This window comes from Aquarana catesbeiana, linkage group LG11 (assembly GCF_042186555.1).
Source record: "Aquarana catesbeiana isolate 2022-GZ linkage group LG11, ASM4218655v1, whole genome shotgun sequence".
Taxonomy (NCBI): domain Eukaryota; kingdom Metazoa; phylum Chordata; class Amphibia; order Anura; family Ranidae; genus Aquarana; species Aquarana catesbeiana.
In genome coordinates this window covers 77,973,644-77,994,698 of record NC_133334.1, presented here as the reverse complement: position 1 = coordinate 77,994,698, position 21,055 = coordinate 77,973,644, and the positions used below count along the sequence as shown (strand labels likewise).

At 43.6% G+C, this 21,055-nt stretch overlaps 1 protein-coding gene across 1 annotated transcript in view; it reads right to left on the bottom strand.

Annotated features, from left to right (window-relative positions):
• LOC141112108 (SITS-binding protein-like) overlaps positions 1 to 21,055 on the bottom strand; it is a 143,280-nt gene that overhangs the window by 19,968 nt on the left and 102,257 nt on the right. The window contains exons 5-8 of the mRNA XM_073604565.1: positions 19,876 to 20,070; positions 13,798 to 14,066; positions 10,450 to 10,586; positions 5,666 to 5,787 (exon numbers count right to left, since the gene is read on the bottom strand). Coding sequence (XP_073460666.1) covers positions 5,666 to 5,787; positions 10,450 to 10,586; positions 13,798 to 14,066; positions 19,876 to 20,070 — 723 coding nt within the window. The remainder of the gene's footprint in view (positions 1 to 5,665; positions 5,788 to 10,449; positions 10,587 to 13,797; positions 14,067 to 19,875; positions 20,071 to 21,055) is intronic.

Sequence of the window (21,055 nt, the reverse complement as noted above, 5' to 3'; positions counted from 1 at the left end):
CTTACTTTTTCAGAGCTCTCCCGATCTCTATCCCGTCATCTTTCTTCACAGCCATGCAAAAACTACTGTTGAATTTCGTATGGGCAGGCAAGAAAGCAAGATTCCCCTTAACAATGAAAAGGAAGCATAAATCTGTAGGTGGGCTGGGTATCCCAATCTTGAAGGATTACTATATAGCGGCGATATTAGACCAGCTTAGAGGTTGGTTTGCACGGCCTGTAACTAAACCATGGTGCCAACTAGTACAGTCTTGGTTGTTTCCCTACTCACCAAGGTCCCTTCTGATAGCACATAACATGTCAAAGTCTAATATATCGGTAGACCATCCTACCATACAAGCTTCCCTACATGCATGGTCATACTCAAAAGAGGTAACACACTCCAAAGTACAATCTACCAAGGTCCCCATCCCTCTGGAATCCCTGCATCGGTTAATTCCAAACATCTCTCTAGGACACTGGACGAAAGGAGAAACTCTCCACCTACAAGACCTTATAAAGGATGATAAACTAATGACATTTTCAGACATACAGAACAAATTTAATATACCGACCTCTGAGTTCCTAACATACTCTCAAATAGCATCCATCTTTAGACAATTAAACACAAACAATCTCCCAATCCCCACACCACTTTGGAATCACTTAACCTCTACTAACCCCAAAGCAAAAGGTATCTCACTAGTATATGACTTACTCAACTCTAAGTCGGTCTATGTCAAGACCAATCCACAAATTAAATGAGAAAAAGAACTAGGTAAAGTCTTCACAGACAAACAATGGTTAAGCGCGTTCAAATCAATTTTCAAGGTGCTCGAATTACGACGAACTAGCACAAAAACTTCTGGCAAGATGGCACTATACCCCATACATAGTTGCTAAATTTTCAAACAACAACTCAAATCTCTGCTGGAGGGGATGCGGCCAGGTTGGAACGCTGGCCCATATGGTTTGGGCATGTCCCCACCTCCGTGGGTTCTGGGCAGAAGTTTTCAAACTGATAGCGAAGGTCACTGGGGTCATTACACAGCCTTCTATTGAGAAAGCTATTCTGAGCATCAATATGTCAGAATACCCTATAATGGTAAGATCTATAGCAATGCATATTTTATTCGTCGCTAGATACCTGATGGTAAGCAATTGGAAAACAAATGCAATCCCCAGCGTGAGAGAGCTAATCTTAAAATTTAACACAACTGCAGAATATGAAAAGATACTAGCCTTCAAAGATGGTTCTATTGCTAGATACTTCTCCAACTGGTCAATTTGGACCTCTCAGGTCTCTCCACAGAAGTAATCCTGCGAAGATGCTAAAGTATATCCTTATTTCCGTATTTTTTTCCCTCCCCCTCATCTTATCCTTTTATTTTTTTTATCTCCTATCTCCCCCTTCTACTAATCTAATGTTACACCGTTTGAATGATACCACTGTTCGTGGACTACAGAATTTGTTGTACCTTAAACTTAGATAATAAGTATTTGCTATATACAAAAGTTCTGTTGCTCAAAATGAGTACTATAATACAGTTATGATGTGGAAAATAAGTGTGGCGCTAAAAAGATGTACGTTGTTGGGCAAAGCCGGACAGAATGGTATCTGAAAGGTAATATGCACAACAAAATGTATTAATGAGAGAAGATTGTGTGGGAACTGTTAGTTGGCACTAGCAGAAAAAAATTAAGTATCTAAACCAAAGGTATATAAGTAAATCATATAGGTGAATCGTGAATAAATCAACTATAATGTGACCCCTGAAAGAGAAAAAAGTAACACAACACTGTATGTCAATAAATAAAGAGAAAAGAACTGCCCATCCTAATTCTAGGGAAAGGCAGTTCTATATATGTGAACCTGAATGATATCAGGATTTAAGAAAAATGTTAAATAAACATAAGTGAAAATGTCCACGTGATATGGAATAAACTAAAAAATAGTGACAAAAAATATATAACATATGAACTGCCAGTGAGACTAAAAGTCCATCCAAAACTCATACATATGAATGATATCTCAAAGTCCACATGAGGCAATATAGAACAATGCCAGATACCCCAGTCGAAGTCCTATCGGACGAAACGCGTAGGGTTTGATTTGCCTGTCTTGCCACCATTTATTTTAGCGCTATATTTACTTTTTACTCCTCTTTGAAGAATTGGATTGTTTTTTATTATTCTGTTTCAATAAAGCCAGTCCCAAGCTGATTTACACTATGGGGAAGCCCTTGTTTCTTTCCCTTTATTTTTGAAGAATGACATCCCGCCTAGGAAGTTGGATCCGCAACGAGTACCCGCCACTGACATTTCTGATGCTACTGGTCAGTGAGATTGAATGGTAGAGTCGGTGAGTGTCGCCATTCCTTTATCACCTCCAGCCGTGGGGAACCAGGAGCTACTCCCCTTGCTCCATTACAAGCCAGTTTGACTCCCAAGTCATTGGCTGAGAGTCCACCATTTCCGGTAAGGGTATCTACTCCTATCCCCTGTATACAGATGTTTGTTATCGTATCTTGTGGATGTCAATCTGGGGTTCTCTGGTTTTCCTTTATCCACCCCAACGGCCGCTGATTGTTCTATATTGCCTCATGTGGACTTTGAGATATCATTCATATGTATGAGTTTTGGATGGACTTTTAGTCTCACTGGCAGTTCATATGTTATATATTTTTTGTCACTATTTTTTAGTTTATTCCATATCACGTGGACATTTTCACTTATGTTTATTTAACATTTTTCTTAAATCCTGATATCATTCAGGTTCACATATATAGAACTGCCTTTCCCTAGAATTAGGATGGGCAGTTCTTTTCTCTTTATTTATTGACATACAGTGTTGTGTTACTTTTTTCTCTTTCAGGGGTCACATTATAGTTGATTTATTCACGATTCACCTATATGATTGAGGCTCGATTCACACAGGGGCAACACGACTTCAACGCGACTTTGCAACGCGACTTTAACCCGACTTCAACACGACTTGTGGATCCGACTTTCAATGAACGGGGATCCGACTTGGATCCCCGCCACTGTGTTTGGTATGAATCTTTAGGGGGAACTCCGCGCCAATTTTTAAATAAAAATCCGGCATGGGTTCCCCCCCCAGGGGCATACCAGGCCCTTGGGTCCGGTATGGATCTTGAGGGGAACCCCCCTACGCCGAAAGGACGGCGTGGGGGGTCCCCCCAATCCATACCAGACCCTTATCCGAGCACGCAGCCCGGCCGGACAGGAATGGGGGTGGGGACGAGCGAGCGCCCCCCCCCTGAACCGTACCAGGCCGCATGCCCTCAACATGGGGGGGTTGGTGCCTTGGGGGAGGGGGGCGCGCTGCGGCCCCCCCACCCCAAAGCACCTTGTCCCCATGTTGATGAGGACAAGGGCCTCTTCCCGACAACCCTGGCCGTTGGTTGTCGGGGTCTGCGGGCGGGGGGCTTATCGGAATCTGGGAGCCCCCTTTAATAAGGGGGCCCCCAGATCCCGGCCCCCCACCCTATGTGAATGAGTATGGGGTACATGGTACCCCTACCCATTCACCTAGGGGAAAAAAAGCGTCAATAAAACAAACAGTACACAGGTTTTTTAAAATAATTTATTAGGCAGCTCCGGGATCTTCTTCCGACTTCGGGGGTCCTCTTCCGACTTCGGGGGTCTCTCCGCCGTCTCCTCCCGGTGTCCGCATCTTCTGCCGGCTCCTCCGCTATCTTCTGCAGCTCAATTGCTAGCGGTGGTCCGGACTTCTGCCTTCTTCTTTTCTTCCAGAGATGTTGACACGACGCTCTCTCCAGCTGGAATGGTCTCTGAACGCTCCGCAACGGACTTATATAGGCGGTGACCCCGCCCCCTTATGAGGTCACTGTCCCAGGGCATGCTGGGGCTGTGCCGTCATAAGGGGGCGTGGTCATCACCCGGTGACCACGCCTCCTAAAACGTCACAGACCCAGCATGCCCAGGGACTGTGACGGCATAAGGGGGCGGGGTCACCGCCTATATAAGTCCCTTGCAGAGCGCACAGAAACCATTCTGGCTGGGGAGAGCGTCGTGTCAACATCTCTGGAAGAGAAGAGGGAAGAAGATGATCCAGAGGTCCGGACCACCGCTGGCAAAAGAGCGCCAGAAGATAGCGGTGGAGCCGGCAGAAGATGCGGACACCGGGAGAAGACGCCGGAGAGACCCCCGGAGTCGGAAGAAGATCCCGGAGCTGCCTAATAAATTATTTTAAATACCTGTGTACTGTGTTTTTATTGACGCTTTTTTCCCTAGGTGAATGGGTAGGGGTACCATGTACCCCATACCTATTCACATAGGGTGGGGGGCCGGGATCTGGGGGCCCCCTTATTAAAGGGGGCTCCCAGATTCCGATAAGCCCCCCGCCCGCAGACCCCGACAACCAACGGCCAGGGTTGTCGGGAAGAGGCCCTTGTCCTCATCAACATGGGGACAAGGTGCTTTGGGGTGGGGGGGGCCGCAGCGCGCCCCCCTCCCCCAAGGCACCAAACCCCCCATGTTGAGGGCATGCGGCCTGGTACGGTTCAGGAGGGGGGGGGGGCGCTCGCTCGTCCCCACCCCCATTCCTGTCCGGCCGGGCTGCGTGCTCGGATAAGGGTCTGGTATGGATTGGGGGAGACCCCCCACGCCGTTTTTTCGGCGTAGGGGGTTCTCCTCAAGGTCCATACCAGACCCAAGGGCCTGGTATGCCCCTGGAGGGGGAACCCATGCCTGATTTTTATTTAAAATTTGGCGCGGAGTTCCCCTCAAGATCATTTGAGCACAAGTCGCATGCCGAAGTCGGATCATGCGAGACGGCGATCCGACTTCAATGATAGTCAATAGGCTGAAGTCGGATCAAAGTCGGATCCAAGTAGTACAGGGAGTACGCTCTGAAGTCGGAGCGACTTCAGTAGTGTCTATTAAGACGCTCCCATGCACTGTAATGTGAATCTCTTTCTGGGGCGACTTGGGGCGACTTGAGGGCTTACAAGTCGGATCCCAAGTCGCGGTAGTGTGAACCGAGCCTTACTTATATACCTTTGGTTTAGATACTTAATTTTTTTCTGCTAGTGCCAACTAACAGTTCCCACACAATCTTCTCTCATTAATACATTTTGTTGTGCATATTACCTTTCAGATACCATTCTGTCCGGCTTTGCCCAACAACGTACATCTTTTTAGCGCCACACTTATTTTCCATACCTTTTTGCAATTTGTCTGATTGTGGTGTTGGCTGCTTTGCTTTCTGGTTGGCGCATTATTTTTTCAATACTTTTAATACAGTTATGATATATCTGAATATATAAGGTTACAGAGCAACCAAAGCGATTATCAATGTTGTGGTATACCCACTATATTCTGTAAGTGAAATAGAGAGCGAGATGAGCTCAACAGCCCACCACACAATTTGTTCCCAAAAGGGGTGTCGGGGCTGGAGGGCCATCCTAGCTCCAATACTACAATAATTTCATCCTTTGAATGATAACACATTTCGTCAATTCTTTTGTATTCTAAGTCTGTTATACAGCAGAAGGTATCATTGCTTTTGTATCTTTTGTTTTTATGAAAACTTAATAAAAATTATTGAAACTAAAGAAATGCATAGATGTAAATAATATGTGTCACTTATACCTGTCTGGAGTTCACATTTAACTTTCTATTACAGTGCTAAGAAAGCTTACCCAGTTGTCGCAGCAAACCCACGGAGGTGTATTAAAAGACATCACAGGTAGAAAGGTGACAATTTGTAGCCAACGGATAAACAGTTCCTCTTCTGTTACAAATTCCCCACTTAGAGTTCCACCTTTAAATAAACACATTACAAGAAGCTGAAACATTAAAGTGGTTGCTAAGCCACTACAATAAAAACATCCTTTCTTACTTTAGAGAATCTTCCTTGTTATTGCTATGGCTTTAACCACTTCAGCCCCGGAAGAATTTACCCTCTTCCTGACCAGAGCACTTTTTGCGATTCGACTCTGCGTCGTTTAACTGACAATTGCGCAGTCGTGCGACATGGTACCCAAACAAAATTGACATCCTTTTTTTCCCACAATAGATTCTTTTAGTGGTATTTGATCGCCTTTGCGGTTTTTATTCTTTGCGCTATAAACAAAAATAGAGCGACAATTTTGAAAAAAACGCATTATTTTTTACTTTTTGCTATAATAAATATCCCCCAAAAATATATGAAAAAATAATTTTTTCCTCAGTTTAGGCCGATACGTAGTTATTCTACATATTTTTGGTAAAAAAAATCGCAATAAGCGATTATTGATCGGTTTGCGCAAAAGTTATAGCGTTTACAAAATAGGCGATAGTTTTATGGCATTTTTATTAATAATTTTTTTTAAAATGGCGGCGATCAGCGATTTTTATTGCGACTGCGACATTATGGCGACACATCGAACATTTTTGACACATTTTTGGGACCATTGTCATTCATACAGCAATCAGTGCTATAAAAATGCACTGATTCCTGTGTAAATGACACTGGCAGTGAAGGGGTTAACCACTAGGTGGCAGTGTAGGGGTTAAGTATGTCCTAGGGGCGTGTTTCTAACTGTGGGGGGGTGGCTAAATGTTACACGTCACTGATCTCTGCTCCGATGACAGGGAGCAGAGATCGAGTGACACTGTCACTAGGCAGAACGGGGAGATGCTCTTTACATCAGCATCTCCCCGTTCTTCCTCCCCGTGAGGCAATCGCGGGTATCCCCATGGCGATCGAGTCCGCAGGACCCGCGACCCTACTCACTGAGTTTGCTGCGCATGCCCGCTGGCCGCCTCTTAAAGGGCAACGTACAGGTACGTGGTTTTGCCTGTACGAGCCCTTCTGCCACAGTATATCTGTGTGAGGCGGTCGGCAAGCGGTTTAATTCTTTAAAATTCACAGTTATGTGGCTTCCTTCACTTTGCTTTGTGGTACATTTTCATTATGTAGGTATATTACGTATATCCTTTATATTCCTCAGGTACACTAATTTAGAAACTGCATGGATTTGCAAATGGTGTGTATAAATTTAAGCTTCTGCTTTGAAGCCTATGGATAATAATACCCTTTCTGAGTGAACCAAGTTGAATAATGGTAAACTTAAAGCATTTGTTACCCTAAAAAAAAACAAACAAAAACAGATCCTGCTCCCTTAAAGCTATGCCCTCCCCCCTGTAAACTGACCACGATTTATCATGGCTGCTGAGCGCTGACACCGTGGTCAGTTTACATGCCTCCGTCTTTTGCAGCCCTGCTCTGTCCTTCTCTGTCCTCCTCTCCCCCATCCTCCATGCCTGTCTGCTTGTGTCAGTGCCCGCCCCCTGCCCTCCTGCTGCAATCATAACTACAATAAGAACACCCCAAGAACACCTTATATCAGAGCGTCTCCCAGAGCTCACGTGACTCCTCAGCTCTCTCCTCTGCCCAGCTGACAGCTATAGTGGGCGGGACCGAGCAGGAGGGGAGGAGAGAGAGAGCCGAGGAGTCACGTGAGTACCGGGAGACATTGTATAAATAAATAAATAAATATATATATATATATATATATATATATATATATATATATATATATATATATATATACATTGTATATATCTTTAGAGAAAAAACTGTTGGAACTCTTGTGCATATTTGGAGGATCACAAAAACCATTAAAAGATATTGAAATAAGGTTCTTTTTGATCTTCAAATGGAATCATTTTATCTTTATGACATTGTGATGAGTTAGCATGGGTCTGTTCATCAACATTATATTGTATGTGTAGGCGTTACTATGTATAATTAAAGCGGACCTTTACCCTCCCGCGGCACTCTCCTCCTCTCCATCCTGCTTCCCCTCCACAGTGCCGATATAGGGTTGTTTTTTGGGGTTTTTTTGGTTTGTTTACTTACAGTTTTTTTTTTCTTCAAAGTCTTGGCCCACCCCCCAACTTCCGGCATCGGCATTGGTCCCCTGATGCATGACGTGTAGTCCCATTCAGCAAAGAGGAGGAGGGCGGCCTAGTGGCGCCTTAACCCGGAAGAGCCGGCAGCTGTCACAGACAGCATGGTCCGGACCTATGCAGCGGTTGCAGAGAGGAGGATCCCAGCTGGCTAGGTGAGTATGCTTACTGTGCAGTAAGATGGTAAAAGGTAAACAGTAAGTGGGGGGAGGTTCAAAGGATGCAGTTCCTCTTTAAATAACTATGCTTACGTGAAAACTTTTTTCTAAGAATTCTACAAATAAAATAAATATGCTTTTATGCATCACTGAGCTATAGCCTAAACCTTAATATCTTATTTCCAGATAAGAGGACAAGCAAAGCATTATACCTGTATTTGTAAACCTCCAATTTATTTTGCTTTTAAAGCATTTGTAAGGTGACAGATATTCTAATTCTTCCCCACTCCCCATTAAAAGAGTCTTGGTTGGATTTGGGCTTTAGGCATTTATTTTGAAATGCATGGGGTTAAAATGAACATTGAGTGTAGTATGTGTCCTTGCTGACACTGCAGTCCTGCCTCTGGTTAACTGCTCCTCTCTCATACCCACCTGCCTGGAAAGAATCAGAAGCTGACCACAGCAGCTGCTTTTTCACTTGAGTACTGGATGTGCATTAAAGCAGACCTATCAGTGACTTTATATGTCTAAATGGATACATTCTGGAAACATCACAGTATATGAAATAAAAATTACCTTTCTTCATAAAAAGGCAGTCAATGAACTTCAATGAAGTGACTGTGCCTAGGCACAAAGTTTGATTCAAAAAAGCATAGCATAAGGCTAAGCAGTATTTTCATTATCATTCAATATATGGCTTTGAAAAAGTTAAAATTTATTTTAAAGGGGTTCTTCACCCTAGAAACAAAACTTTGAAAGTCAGCAGCTACACTGGTTCAAACCGGTTAGTGTGCACTAGGCTTAACCAGACCTTCTTTAGCTTGTTATCTAATCATCCAGCCTGAAAACTTCAGCTTCCACATTTAGTGCTGGTTCACACTGATGTGATACAGGAAACCGCACATGATTTGGACAAAAATCACACCACATTCCTGTTCAAATCACATTCTCATTCTGTTCAAAACGATTCTTTGCAGTGTGATTTGAGCCCATACATCCGCACAAAAAAGGTGCATGCACTTTTTTTTTTTTTTTGCTGCAGTGGAATCAGATTGCATGAGTGTTCACACCCATGCGATCCTAATCAGCCAAACTTTACATTGATACCCACAGCTGTTCACATGAACGGAGTGCTATTGTGATGTGATGCGGAAAATGCGCAACTGTGTGAACTAAGAATAAATTCAAGAAAAAGAATAATATTCACAAATTGCCTCCTGTCCTGGATACAACCAGTAGTTTTACTGACCTACTATATGATTAGTAAACTGATTTGTAAAGTAATTTCTTAAAATTCACCAACATAGATTTTTACATTTTGGGTGGAATGGAGCAGGGCTTGATATTTGTTCACAATATAATATTTCTGTACCCTTTGCCATCTAATACGGGGGCCCCCAACCATTGCCGCCGTGGCCTCTCTGCAGCCCGGCTGTGGGTGCGGCCGGCATGAGAGAGCCAGACAGGCAGATGAGAGAGACAGGCTGGCGACATGAGAGAGCTGGGCAAGCGGATGAGAGAGGCAGGCGGCATGAGAGCCGGGTGGATAAGAGAAGCGAGTGGCCGGGCAGATGAGAGCAGTGGGCGGACAGGCAAGCAGAGATGACATCATCTCTCTCCACCCGCCCAGTATCACCGCTCTTCCGCCCTCACAGCCGGTGTTCTGTCAGCATCTTCAATGTTGGAGGTGCGGCGGGGAGCATAGAGATGACATCATCTCTCACCGCCTGCCCTGCATCACCGCTCTCCTACCTTCACTCGGAATTGACTAGAGCTGCCACCAATGCAGTGACAATCCGCAGCTAATGGCAGGTAGCGCAGTAAGTGACAATCCGCATCTGGTGGCAGGCGATGTGGCAGGTGACATTCCACATCTGGTGGCAGGTGATGTGACAAGTGACAAGCTGCATCTGGTGGCAGGCGATGTGGCAAGTGAAAAGCTGCATCTGGTGGCAGGCAACGTGGCAAGTGACAAGCTGCATCTGGTGGCAGGCAATAGTGGCAAGTGACACGCCCAGGGCTCCGACTGATTCTACATTATGGTGAGTTGAACTATTTAATTTATTACTATAATGTAATCATAGAAATAATGCCCTTCAATCACCCTGACACCATATCAAGCATGGTGCCGGGATGATTGAAGCGCTAACACCAGCCACCTCCCTGACAAATTACCCGCAAAAAATTGCTTACCCCCCACATGCCCCCCACCCCCGGGCCTTGGCACAATTTTCTTCCACGCAGCCAGTCCCTGGTACCAAAAAGGTTGGGTATCGCTGATCTAATAGATTCTGCACGGCAATATATGTGAAGAATTCAAACTGGTGTCTGTGGTAGCTGAGCTGAAAATTGAATAAACTGAAAAAAAATACCTATTGCATCTGGAATGAAAAAATTGTATCCTAGCAAACTGTAGTGCAGCACAGATGGGATGATTCCTTTCAGGCCACTGTAGCTCCAGTCTGACTGCAGAGGGCTCATTTGAATGAAGAATGGCAGATAGCTGGACCTGTTAAAAGAGAACATTGGGATCATTTACTGCAAAATATATATTTTTTTTAAATTCTTAAGCAATTCTATATATTATGGAGGTGGAGATCATTACGTCATCTGTCTGCCTCTCCATCTTGGCCAATTAGAGGAAGTCTTGTATTCATTGATATAAATACAAGGCTCACTCTTAATGGCTGAGAAGCACTTTAGCCTGACTCGTTTTTGTTCTGGCAGCTGAAGGGAATTCTCCCGAGCCACTGCCAAAACACAACGCTTCACACTGTATGTAGCTAATGCAAATACAGTATAATATAGCGCTCACAGCAGCCGCATCACTTAGTAAGTAAAATAGTTTGTATGGGCCAACTTGGCCCCAGCAAACTAATGCCAAACTAGTGCCAAGAATTCTGGGAAGGGGATGCCCCAGGGTTCCTTGTAATGTCATCAGGATCTAATATCACATTTAGTATAGCAATAACAAACATACAATCCAACATCGTATTGTGCCAAAAAAGATACTTTACATGTTTTCATGGACTATATGTACAACCTTAATTAACTTGAATAGTTATGAATAGCGACAAGACAATGTGTGCAAGGAGAATCCTGCTGGTGCAAGATTTGAGCTCCCAGTGAATTAGGCCAGCAAGTGTAGAAGAGCCAATAAGGGGGTTTTAGAATAAGCCAGTCCCCTCACTATCAAATGGAGGGCGTGATGGGCAAACCACGCCCCTTAGAAGACATGGCATTGGTGAATTGGAAGCTAGTTTAGGGAAAGCTGACAAACTGCATAGAGAGAGATTTTGTGACAAATCAAACATGGGCAGATTTGCCCATCACTAGTTATGATCTTTTTGTGAAACGAATGATTGACAACCATATTCATACATTTCAATATATTTCAGCAAAGCCATGTGTCCTATTGGTCAGCCCTAATTGTGTGTTCAGTAAACAGTACTGTTTCACTAAAATAGTAGCTGGAAGAAAATACCCATGTCTTCTGACAGTCAAGTAGACACATTTACATGTACAGTGCCTTGCAAAAGTATTCACCCCCTTGGCATTTTTCATGTTTTGTTGCCTCACAACCTGGAATTAACATGGATTGTTTGAGGATTTGCATCATTTAATTTACAGAACATGTAACTTCGAAGATGTTTTTTTTATTGTGAAGCAAACAACAAATAGGACAAAATAACAGAAAAAGTCAATGTGCAAAACTATTCACCCCCCTAAAGTCAATACTTTGTAGAGCCACCTTTTGCGGCTATCACAGCATCCAAGTCGCTTTGGATACGTTTCTGAGTTTGTCACATCTTACAACTGGGATTTTTGCCCATTTCTCCTTGCAAAACTGCTCCAGCTCCTTCAAGTTGGATGGTTTGCGCTTGTGAACAGCAATCTTTAAGTCTGACCACAGATTTTCTATTGGGTTGAGGTCTGGGCTTTGACTAGGCCATTCCAACATATTTACATGTTTCCCCTGAAACCACTCAAGTGTTGCTTAGCAGTGTGTTTGGGGCCATTGTCCTGCTGGAAGGTGAACCTCCATCCTAGCCTCAAATCACACAGAGTGGTACAGGTTTTACTCAAGAATATCCCTGTATTTAACACCATACATCTTTCCCTCAACTCTGACCAGTTTCCCAGTCCCGACTGCTGAAAAACATCCCCACAGCATGATGCTGCCACCACCATGTTTCACTGTGGGGATGGTGTTCTTTGGGTGATGCGATGTGTTGGGTTTGAACCAGACATAGTGTTTTCTTTGATGGCCAAAAAGTTCAATTTTAGCCTAATCAGACCAGAGCACCTTCCTCCATATATTTTGTGAGTCTCCCACATGCCTTTTCGCAAACTCAAAAAGTGCCATTTAGTTTTTTGCTGAAAGTAATGGCTTTCTTCTGGCCACTCTGCCATAAAGCCCAACTCTATGGAGCGTACGGCTTATTGTCTTCCTATGTACAGATACTCCAGTCTCTGCTGTGGAACTCTGCAGCTCCTCCAGGGTTACCTTAGGTCTCTGTGCTGCCTCTCTGATTAATGTCCTCCTTGCCCGGTCCCTGAGTTTTGGTGTGCAGCTGTCTCTTGGCAGGTTTGCTGTTGTGCCATGTTCTTTCCATTTGGTTATGATAGATTTGATGGTGCTCCTAGGGATCATCAAAGATTTGGATATTTTTTTATAACCTAACCCTGACTTGTACTTCTCAACAACATTGTCCCTTACTTGTTTGGAGAGTTCCTTGGTCTTCATGGCAGTGTTTGGTTAGTGGTGCCTCTTGCCTAGGTGTTGCAGCCTCTGGGGCCTTTCAAAAAAGGTGTGTATATGTAATGACAGATCATGTGACAGTTAGATTGCACACAGGTGGACATCATTTCATAAATTATGTGACTTCTGAAGGTAATTGGTTGCACCAGAGCTTTTTATGGGCTTCATAACAAAGGGGGTGAATATATACGCACATGCCAATTATCATTTTTTTATTTCTGAAAAATAGCTTTATGTATATATTTTTCTAATTTTACTTCACCAACTTTTAGTCACCAACTATTAGTCACTAGCTCTCTGCTCAAGGAGCTCTGAGAACTGAGCAATCGACGGTAAGAATTGGCGGGAGACAGATGCAGCATCCACCTAGGTACAATAAGTATGATTCTAAAATTTAAAAAAATCACATACTCCTCTTTTAAAGCTGAAGTCCAGTCAAAATATAAATAACATAACCAGCCTTTGCTGAAATATATGTCCCTAGGCTAATGTGGCCGCCATCATTTAACCTACTTCCTCTGAGCCCTGGTCGTCCTGGACACCCCCCCAGACTGTGGCTGGACAGTTAAAAGTTGAAGCACAGTGTTGAGCTCATCTCTCTATTTTCACTTCCTTGTGTCACTTTCTATCGACATGACCCTTGTGTCAGCCAGCACATGAAATGATTGGCTCCTTGTACTGCTGCTCTGTATAGGGACTGTAAGAGGTTGCTAGCAGGCCAAATTCAGGGTTTTACACTGCTTGCTTTAAAAAAAAAAACATTTCATAATGTTTTCATGATCGCAGAGCTGCATTCATTTGTGTCTTTTATATCTAGTTAGAATTCAGTTTTAACCAAAGCTATTTGAAAATGTTTTATAACACATAAATAGCATAAAATTGAAAAAAAAAATTACAAAACATCAAGCTAATTTCTATAGTTAGGTATGAGTATATATGGAGAATGAGGTTACTTTACCTTGTACATGCTGTAACTATTGCAGAATTTCCCAAATTTGTCACTGCTCCAACTAACATTTCTGTATATCGGTCAGCCTCAAAGCCTCTTGGAGGTTGTATGGATTGTTCTAGAAATGTGTTGCCTCCTACCCCTTCAAACATGATGTATTTAGGACCAAGTTTGTTGATCAAACTTTTTAAACTTTTCAAGTACCATGTAGCTGCACCATTGTTGCTTATATTCAATCTCACGGAAAACTGGCCTTTCCATCTTGTCAGAATTGGTGCCTATGAGAAGAAAAGTAGAAAAAGAGCTTTGGTCATGTTTACGTTTTTATACATACAGTAAAACTGACCATTATATCCCAGGTAGGCATTGACTACTTGTGGGCACTTGACACAAGCAAAATAGAAATAATAACTGTACACCCTTCTTTTTTTTTATTGAAAGATTTTGCATATACATATAAAATAAAATACCAAAGCACAATACAAAATTACAAAAGACTGCAACTGCAGGCGCAAAATAACAAGCTGCAGTTGTACAACCAAAAACCAAGAACAATGCCTATGATTAATACAGCAAATGTCCCACAATATGACATCAGGAGAAAAGGACCTCTCTACAATAGCACATGTTATTTATGTCAGCAAAACATTCCACGCTGCCCCCTTTTTATCAAGATATTGGTCAGGGATGACTAACAAACTCTAGAGATTAAACCTCTCCTGTAGAAGGCAATAAGGCAAAAACTAGCTTGACCAAATATGCATGGAAAACCTTACAATTCAATCTGACACTGTAAGCGGAGAAGCCACGCATCCCTCCCACACCTTGTCAAATTTATGAGGTACCCCCCATTAGCATATGTGGCCTTATATAGGGGAATGTCCTTATTTATTAAAAGGGGAATGTTTTTTTTTAAATCATACTTACCTAGCTGGATACGGCATCGGGCAGATGCTGCACTTGCCCACCGCCGGCTCTAACACTGAGAACCGAGCGATCTAACTCTGCCGATCGCTCAGTTCTCACAGAACTGAGCAGAGAGCTGCTGACGCCCCCCCCCGCAGTTACTGGAGCACTGGGCTGTGGAGGGGACGGGAGCGGCGGGCTCAGTTTAAGCCGGGTTGCGGTACAGGCATGTGGGCGGATCCCAACTGTGAGCCAATCGGGATGCATTTTGGAAGCTTAACCACACCTCCTTCATCAACCTGATGAAGGAGGCGTGGTTAAGCTTCTGAAACGCGTCTCATGTGGCTCACACAGTGGTTGGACTGACAGCTCCTCTCATTACTCCAGCTGGACACATCTTCTTTGGGCGGTCATCCAATTTCTGGATATACCATCATGGCCACTCCAGGCTCATCTTGCTCCCCACAACAGCTGGCTTTCTTCTCCATCAAGGACTACCACACAGCTCCCAGCTCATTACAATCCACTGCAGACTGTCATCCTCTCTCTCCCCCTCACCCGCTTGTGAGTTCTTTTTGTTTTATATGGTATTTTACTTAATAAATTGTGTTACACTATGCCGGTTTGGCGGTTCCTTCCCTTTCCTTCCTATTTTTCAGATTGTGGATTTCCAGCCCACAAATGAAAGCATCCTTGCCAGCACCACAGTGTTAGCCATTTTCTACTAATTGACATTTTTATTCCTATACCTCCGGGAATAAGTATCTCTCAATACCTTTTTTTTACCTGGTATATGACATTTTATCACTATAGGATGGGCACAGTGTCAGCACTGTAGTGTTTTTTGGTTGTGTTTACTAACTGTATGGGGGGACGGTCTGACTGGCACAACACAGAGATCCGTCTTCCTGCATAGCAGGAAGACAAGATCCTGTGTCATTCCCTGTCAGAACGGAGATCTGCCTTGTTTACATTGGCAGATCCCCATTCTGTCTCTGTGAGAAACAACCGCGGGCAGCCGGTGGACCTCGCTGATGGGCTTCCTCACTGGCCAATCGGCGCATGCCGCGCCCCCGCAGGCTAGAGCACAAAGTTACATACCAGTGCGTTGTTTCGGGCAGCCGAGCCACCTTGCCACAGTATAACTTCGGCAGGTGGTCAGCAAGTGGTTAAACATAAAAACCTAATCTCACATCTACTGTAAGTTTCTATTGTTTAGGCCTCTACTGGACCAGAAAAGTAGGCAAAACAGTCAAATCAGTCTGTATATGCAATAAAGCATCCTTGTTATACCTTAGCTCCCAACTGTCCCTGATTTCGAAGGAATGTCCCTGATTTGGAACAAAGTCCCTCTGTCCCTCTTTCCTTCTCACCTGTCTCTCGAATTTGGTCTCATCTACAGGGGGTCCCCTAGTTACAAACATTCGACTTACAAACGACTCCTACTTACAAACGGAGGCAGACAACAGGAAGTGAGAGGAAATCTACCCCTAGGAAGGGAAATTCTCTCCTGTAAGAGCTATTTTGGGGAAAAGGTACCTCCACTGATGCTTTATCACCAAGGCTTGTTTCCACAACAACCCAAAATTTTCAAAATCCAATTGTCATTGGGACAGAAAGTGAGGTGAAATCTTCTGAACAGGGGCACAGACAGCAAAACAAATGTCACAGGGGTGTTAACCCTACCCTATGCTATCCAAAAAGCTTAAAAATAGTTTTTTTGGCTGGAGCTAAACTTAAAAAATGTACCTGTTCCGACTTACAAACAGATTCGACTTAAGAACAAACCTATAGTCCCTAACTTGTTTGTAACCCGGGGACCCCCTGTATATAGTTGTAAATAAAATACACTTTTTATCTTTCAAAAAGTATTTCCCAGGGCTAAACCTTTCATCCAGTTTATAAATGGCTGCATTTGTAAATTTCAAAAGCCAGTAAAAACAATAGTAGTGGTAAAAAAAGCACTTGTGGGTTTAACTAATTTTTTTATTTGTACAATTCTCCTTTAAGGGGACGTGGCAGGGTGTGTGTCCTATTCCTGCATACTTTTGCTAATAGGTGTCCCTCGTTCCCATCTCAAAAAGTTGGGAGGTATGTTATATTCACTGTGGAACCCTAAGGGGTTAATCCTCCATATTGTGAAAAAAGGCTGTTTGATCTTGTCTTTTCTGATCTTCCCCTTCTTTTACTGTCCCCAATTCATTTGCTGATAGAACAGAGCCTCTGCACATGCTCAGTTAGTTTGGTGTGTATTGCTAGAAAGTGTGTTTTTTTTTTTGGGGGGGGGGGGGTGCATGTGATCAGCACAGCGCCAATCAGCACTGTCTAGACAGAAAGTTAGGGGTCATGCAGTCTCATAGGACAGTCAGAGGAGAATGAAAACTCCTCCTATAAGCTTTAATCAGATGTCGGCTGGACACTGATGGAAGTCACAAGACCGGTCTAACTGCTGATGAGAAGAGGTATTTAACAGTTTATATTAAACTAAAATAAAATAAAATATTTGTGCACTATGAGAAACCAGATATTGTGAATGTAGGGTCCTGTGTTTAGTAATACTTTAAGCCAGCTGTGTATAGTGATCTGCAAGTGAACATATTATCCTCTATGACCAGGCCTAGATATACACAGCATGCATGGGAGTGTTATTCAGTAGGGTTGCTTACATAGATTAGCCCTTTATTCTTCCCACCATATTAGAGCAACAGAGGTGGTCATTATAAGGCCTTATGCACACTGGGCATTTTTAAAGCTGCTGGTTTTGGCTTCAGGAGTTTTTTTCTACAGCCAGTAAACTCCCCAGCATACTATCCTATGTGTCCATGCACACTCAGGCTTTTATAAGCATTTTTTGGCAAGGGCGTTTTCTGGCTGGATAAAAAACTAGTGGGTGTGAAGAGTTTTTCAGCTGTAAAAATGCTCTAACTCTGAAAAACGCTGATAAAAGCTGAAAAACCCTGAAAAAGGTGTCTATTTGGCGTTTATGAGTGCTTTTGAGCCATAAGCTTTTATGGTAGTATAGGTCCTCCATCCTGCTGACCCTGTACCCTGCCCTACTAACCCCCTTTCCTCCATCCTGCTCACCCCTGTACCCTGCTCTATTGTCCCCCGGTCCTCCATCCTGCTGATCCCTCTACCCTGCTCTACTGACCCCCTGTCTTCTGACCTGCTGACCCCTGCACCCTGCCCCACTGACGCCCTGTCTTCTGTCCTGCTGACCCCTGTACCCTGCTCTACTGACCCCCTGTCTTCTGACCTGCTGACCTCTGTACCCTGGCCTACTGACTCTCCTTTCTTCTGTTTTGCTGACCCCTGTACCCTGCCCTACTGACCCCTGTTTTCTGTCCTGCTGCCCATGGTTGCCATCCCTTCCACAGCACTTTTTTCTGACAAAACACGGAAAATTTACTGGTGGAGCACATTTTTTACTGACAACCCGAGAAATTACAGAAAACACAGTGAATATTTGAACAGTATAAACATGATATGGAAACACTGACAATACCTATAACCAAGTAATTTGCTTGATTTACACTTAAAAAGTCAACACAGCATGAAATGATCAGCCCCTGATATTTACTGGCAGTTGTAAAAAAATCACAGATTTTTACAAACTGTCAGTTTACTGGCGGTTGGCAACCCTGCTGCTGACCTATGTACCCTGCCCTACTGACCCCCCTTTCCATCGTCCTGCTGACCCTTGTACCCTGCCCTACTGACCCCCTATTTTCTGTCCTGACCCCTGTACCCTGTCCTACTGACCCCCTGTCTTCCATCCTGCTGACACCTTTACACTGCCTACTGACCCCCTATCCTCTGTACTCTGCCCTTGTGATGCCTTTTCTCTGCCCTGCTGACCCCTGTTCACTGCCCTGCAGACCCTTCTCCACTGCAATTCCTGTATACCACACTCCTTAAGCCCCTCCCACTGTTATGAGTTTGGCCACACCCACATTTTGCCACGCCGTGGTATGCGTGCCGCAAATGACTTCCTCCCTCAAGTGTCCCTCATTCCAAAGTTCAAAAGTTGGGAGGTATGTAATAGTGCAACCTGGAAGATACCAGTGGTGCATGAAATGGAGTGTGTAATGTTTCCCGCTTATAGAACTAAAATGCTGTAATAAGAAAAAAAATCTTAGTCTTTTGTGCTCAAAAACTTTTTCTATGGCCCATAGTTTTTTTTTTTGCTTTTTTTGTGCATGGTGCATTTATGTGCTAGGTGAAGGAAAGAGGTGGAAGGCGCGTGATCTGACGCTTTGATCAAATTGATATAGTTTATTTATATACGGAAACAAATAAATGCATATAAAAAGTAGCTATGTATTTTTTTGGCTCCTTAATGGCTTTTTAATGTTCTAACACTTCAACTATTTTACTACTTTAACATGTTTATACTTTAAACATTTTATTTTTTATTTTCAATTTTAATTTTTTATACGTCTCTTGGTCTGCAATATGTAGTATATGATTCCAACACCTTTTTATATGAATAAATAAATAAACTATATCAATTTGATCAAAGCGCCAGATCACGCGCCTTCCACCTCTTTCCTTCACCTGGCTCTCTTCGGACCACCCCTGGTCAGCTTAGGCAGCGGGACACGCATGATCATCTTTTAATTCCCTCACCTTCACAAGCGCAGGAGAAATTATTTCCTTGTTTATAATTTTGCATGTATGTGCTAGAATAGAGCTGGATACAGAACTAATGTACCTCTTGCACAGGAGTTATAACATCAATGGTCATGCAAAGGCCTAAGAGGAGCATGGCAGGACCAGTAAGAAGCAGTGTTAGACATGGTGGCATATAGAGCAGCAACAGGACAATTCAATGGTCATACCTGGATGAGGGCACAATAGGAAGTAAGTGTCACAATATGCAAGTATTCTGTGAATTTATGCACACTAAGGTGAGACCCCCCAAGCCCCTGATCACTTACTTTAGTTCTGCTTTACTTTTACATATGGCTCCCTGGTTTTATCATAGAAATCTCCCGCTCTCTAGGAATGGAGACCTACAAGTTTATTTATGTTCTGTCTTGCAAAAAAGTCACGCATTGATTTTGCCAGTTTTTCAATAGGTCCTTAAGCCTTCAATACCCCTAGGTACAGATCTGCTCTGCGTGATTGTAAATACAACCAAATATATGCCATTATAATGGGTACTATACCATACCATACCATTGATCCATCTAATTTTGAAGGGAGACTGAGCCAGTAGTTTTCCTGTCCCTTATGCAGATAATCTTGAAGTTCCTCAGAGTCAAAACTTGCATATGGGGATGTAGATACTGAGAGATTGAGGTGCTTCAGGGTATATGGATCCCTGCGATGTCTGTGCGTCTCTCCTGCTTGGTCTGTATTATGTATGTGGTCCTATAAAGAAGGAAACATTAAAATAACTTATACTAAAGACAGCTGTACATTTAAATATTTACCTTATATTAAAAGCACCTTGTTGCTTCTGTAAGAAAATACACTTAACTGCTCCCTAAGAAAAAACTGAATACTTAACTTCTTGGTGGGCGTCAATTGAATTTTTTCTGTCTTTATCAGCTTAAAGTGTTGCTGCCATCTCACACTTCCAAACATATCAAATAAGGTACCCCCCTACTGGGCACCGATGGACCCTGTTGTTCTTCTATCTCCCTGGAGGAATTACAGAACCCCATGGGGGACATACTATCTGGATCTGACACACTGTGAAATGTTGAATAGCACCGGTGTTCAAAGCTGATAAAGACAACAAAGATTTCACTTGCAGCCGCCAAAGATTTAAAGCGGATTTCCATCCAGAAATGGAACTTCTGCTGATCGGATTCCCCCCCCCCTCCGGTGTCACATTTGGCACTTTTCAGTGGGGAGCAGATACCTGTCAAATCCAGGTATTTGCTCTCACTTCCGGCGAAAGAGCGCCGCACATTGTGCGGCGAACTACGCTATGTCCGGCCCCTCCCTCTTCCCCCCGCTGTCTTCTGGGAGACACACCGTTTCCAGAAGACAGCGGGACCATTCAGAACACGCAGCGTGACTCGCGCATGCGCAGTAGGGAACCAGGAGTGAAGCCGAAAGTCTTCACTGCCTGGTTCCCTTACCAGGAATGGCGGCGGCAGCACCCATGAGTCGATCTGAAGATCAGCTTCGGGTGCCGACATTGCGGGCTCCCTGTACAGGTAAGTGTCCATAAATTAAAAGTCAGCAGCTACAGTATTTGTAGCTGCTGACTTTTAATTTTTTTTTCCCAGATGGAATTCCGCTTTAAGTATTCTCCTTCTTGTATTGCAGGCAGCAGCTGCCTGTATTTTCTTACAGAAGTGACAGGGTCACTTTATAGTGGCTGTTGATGTTTTAAAAAGTAAAA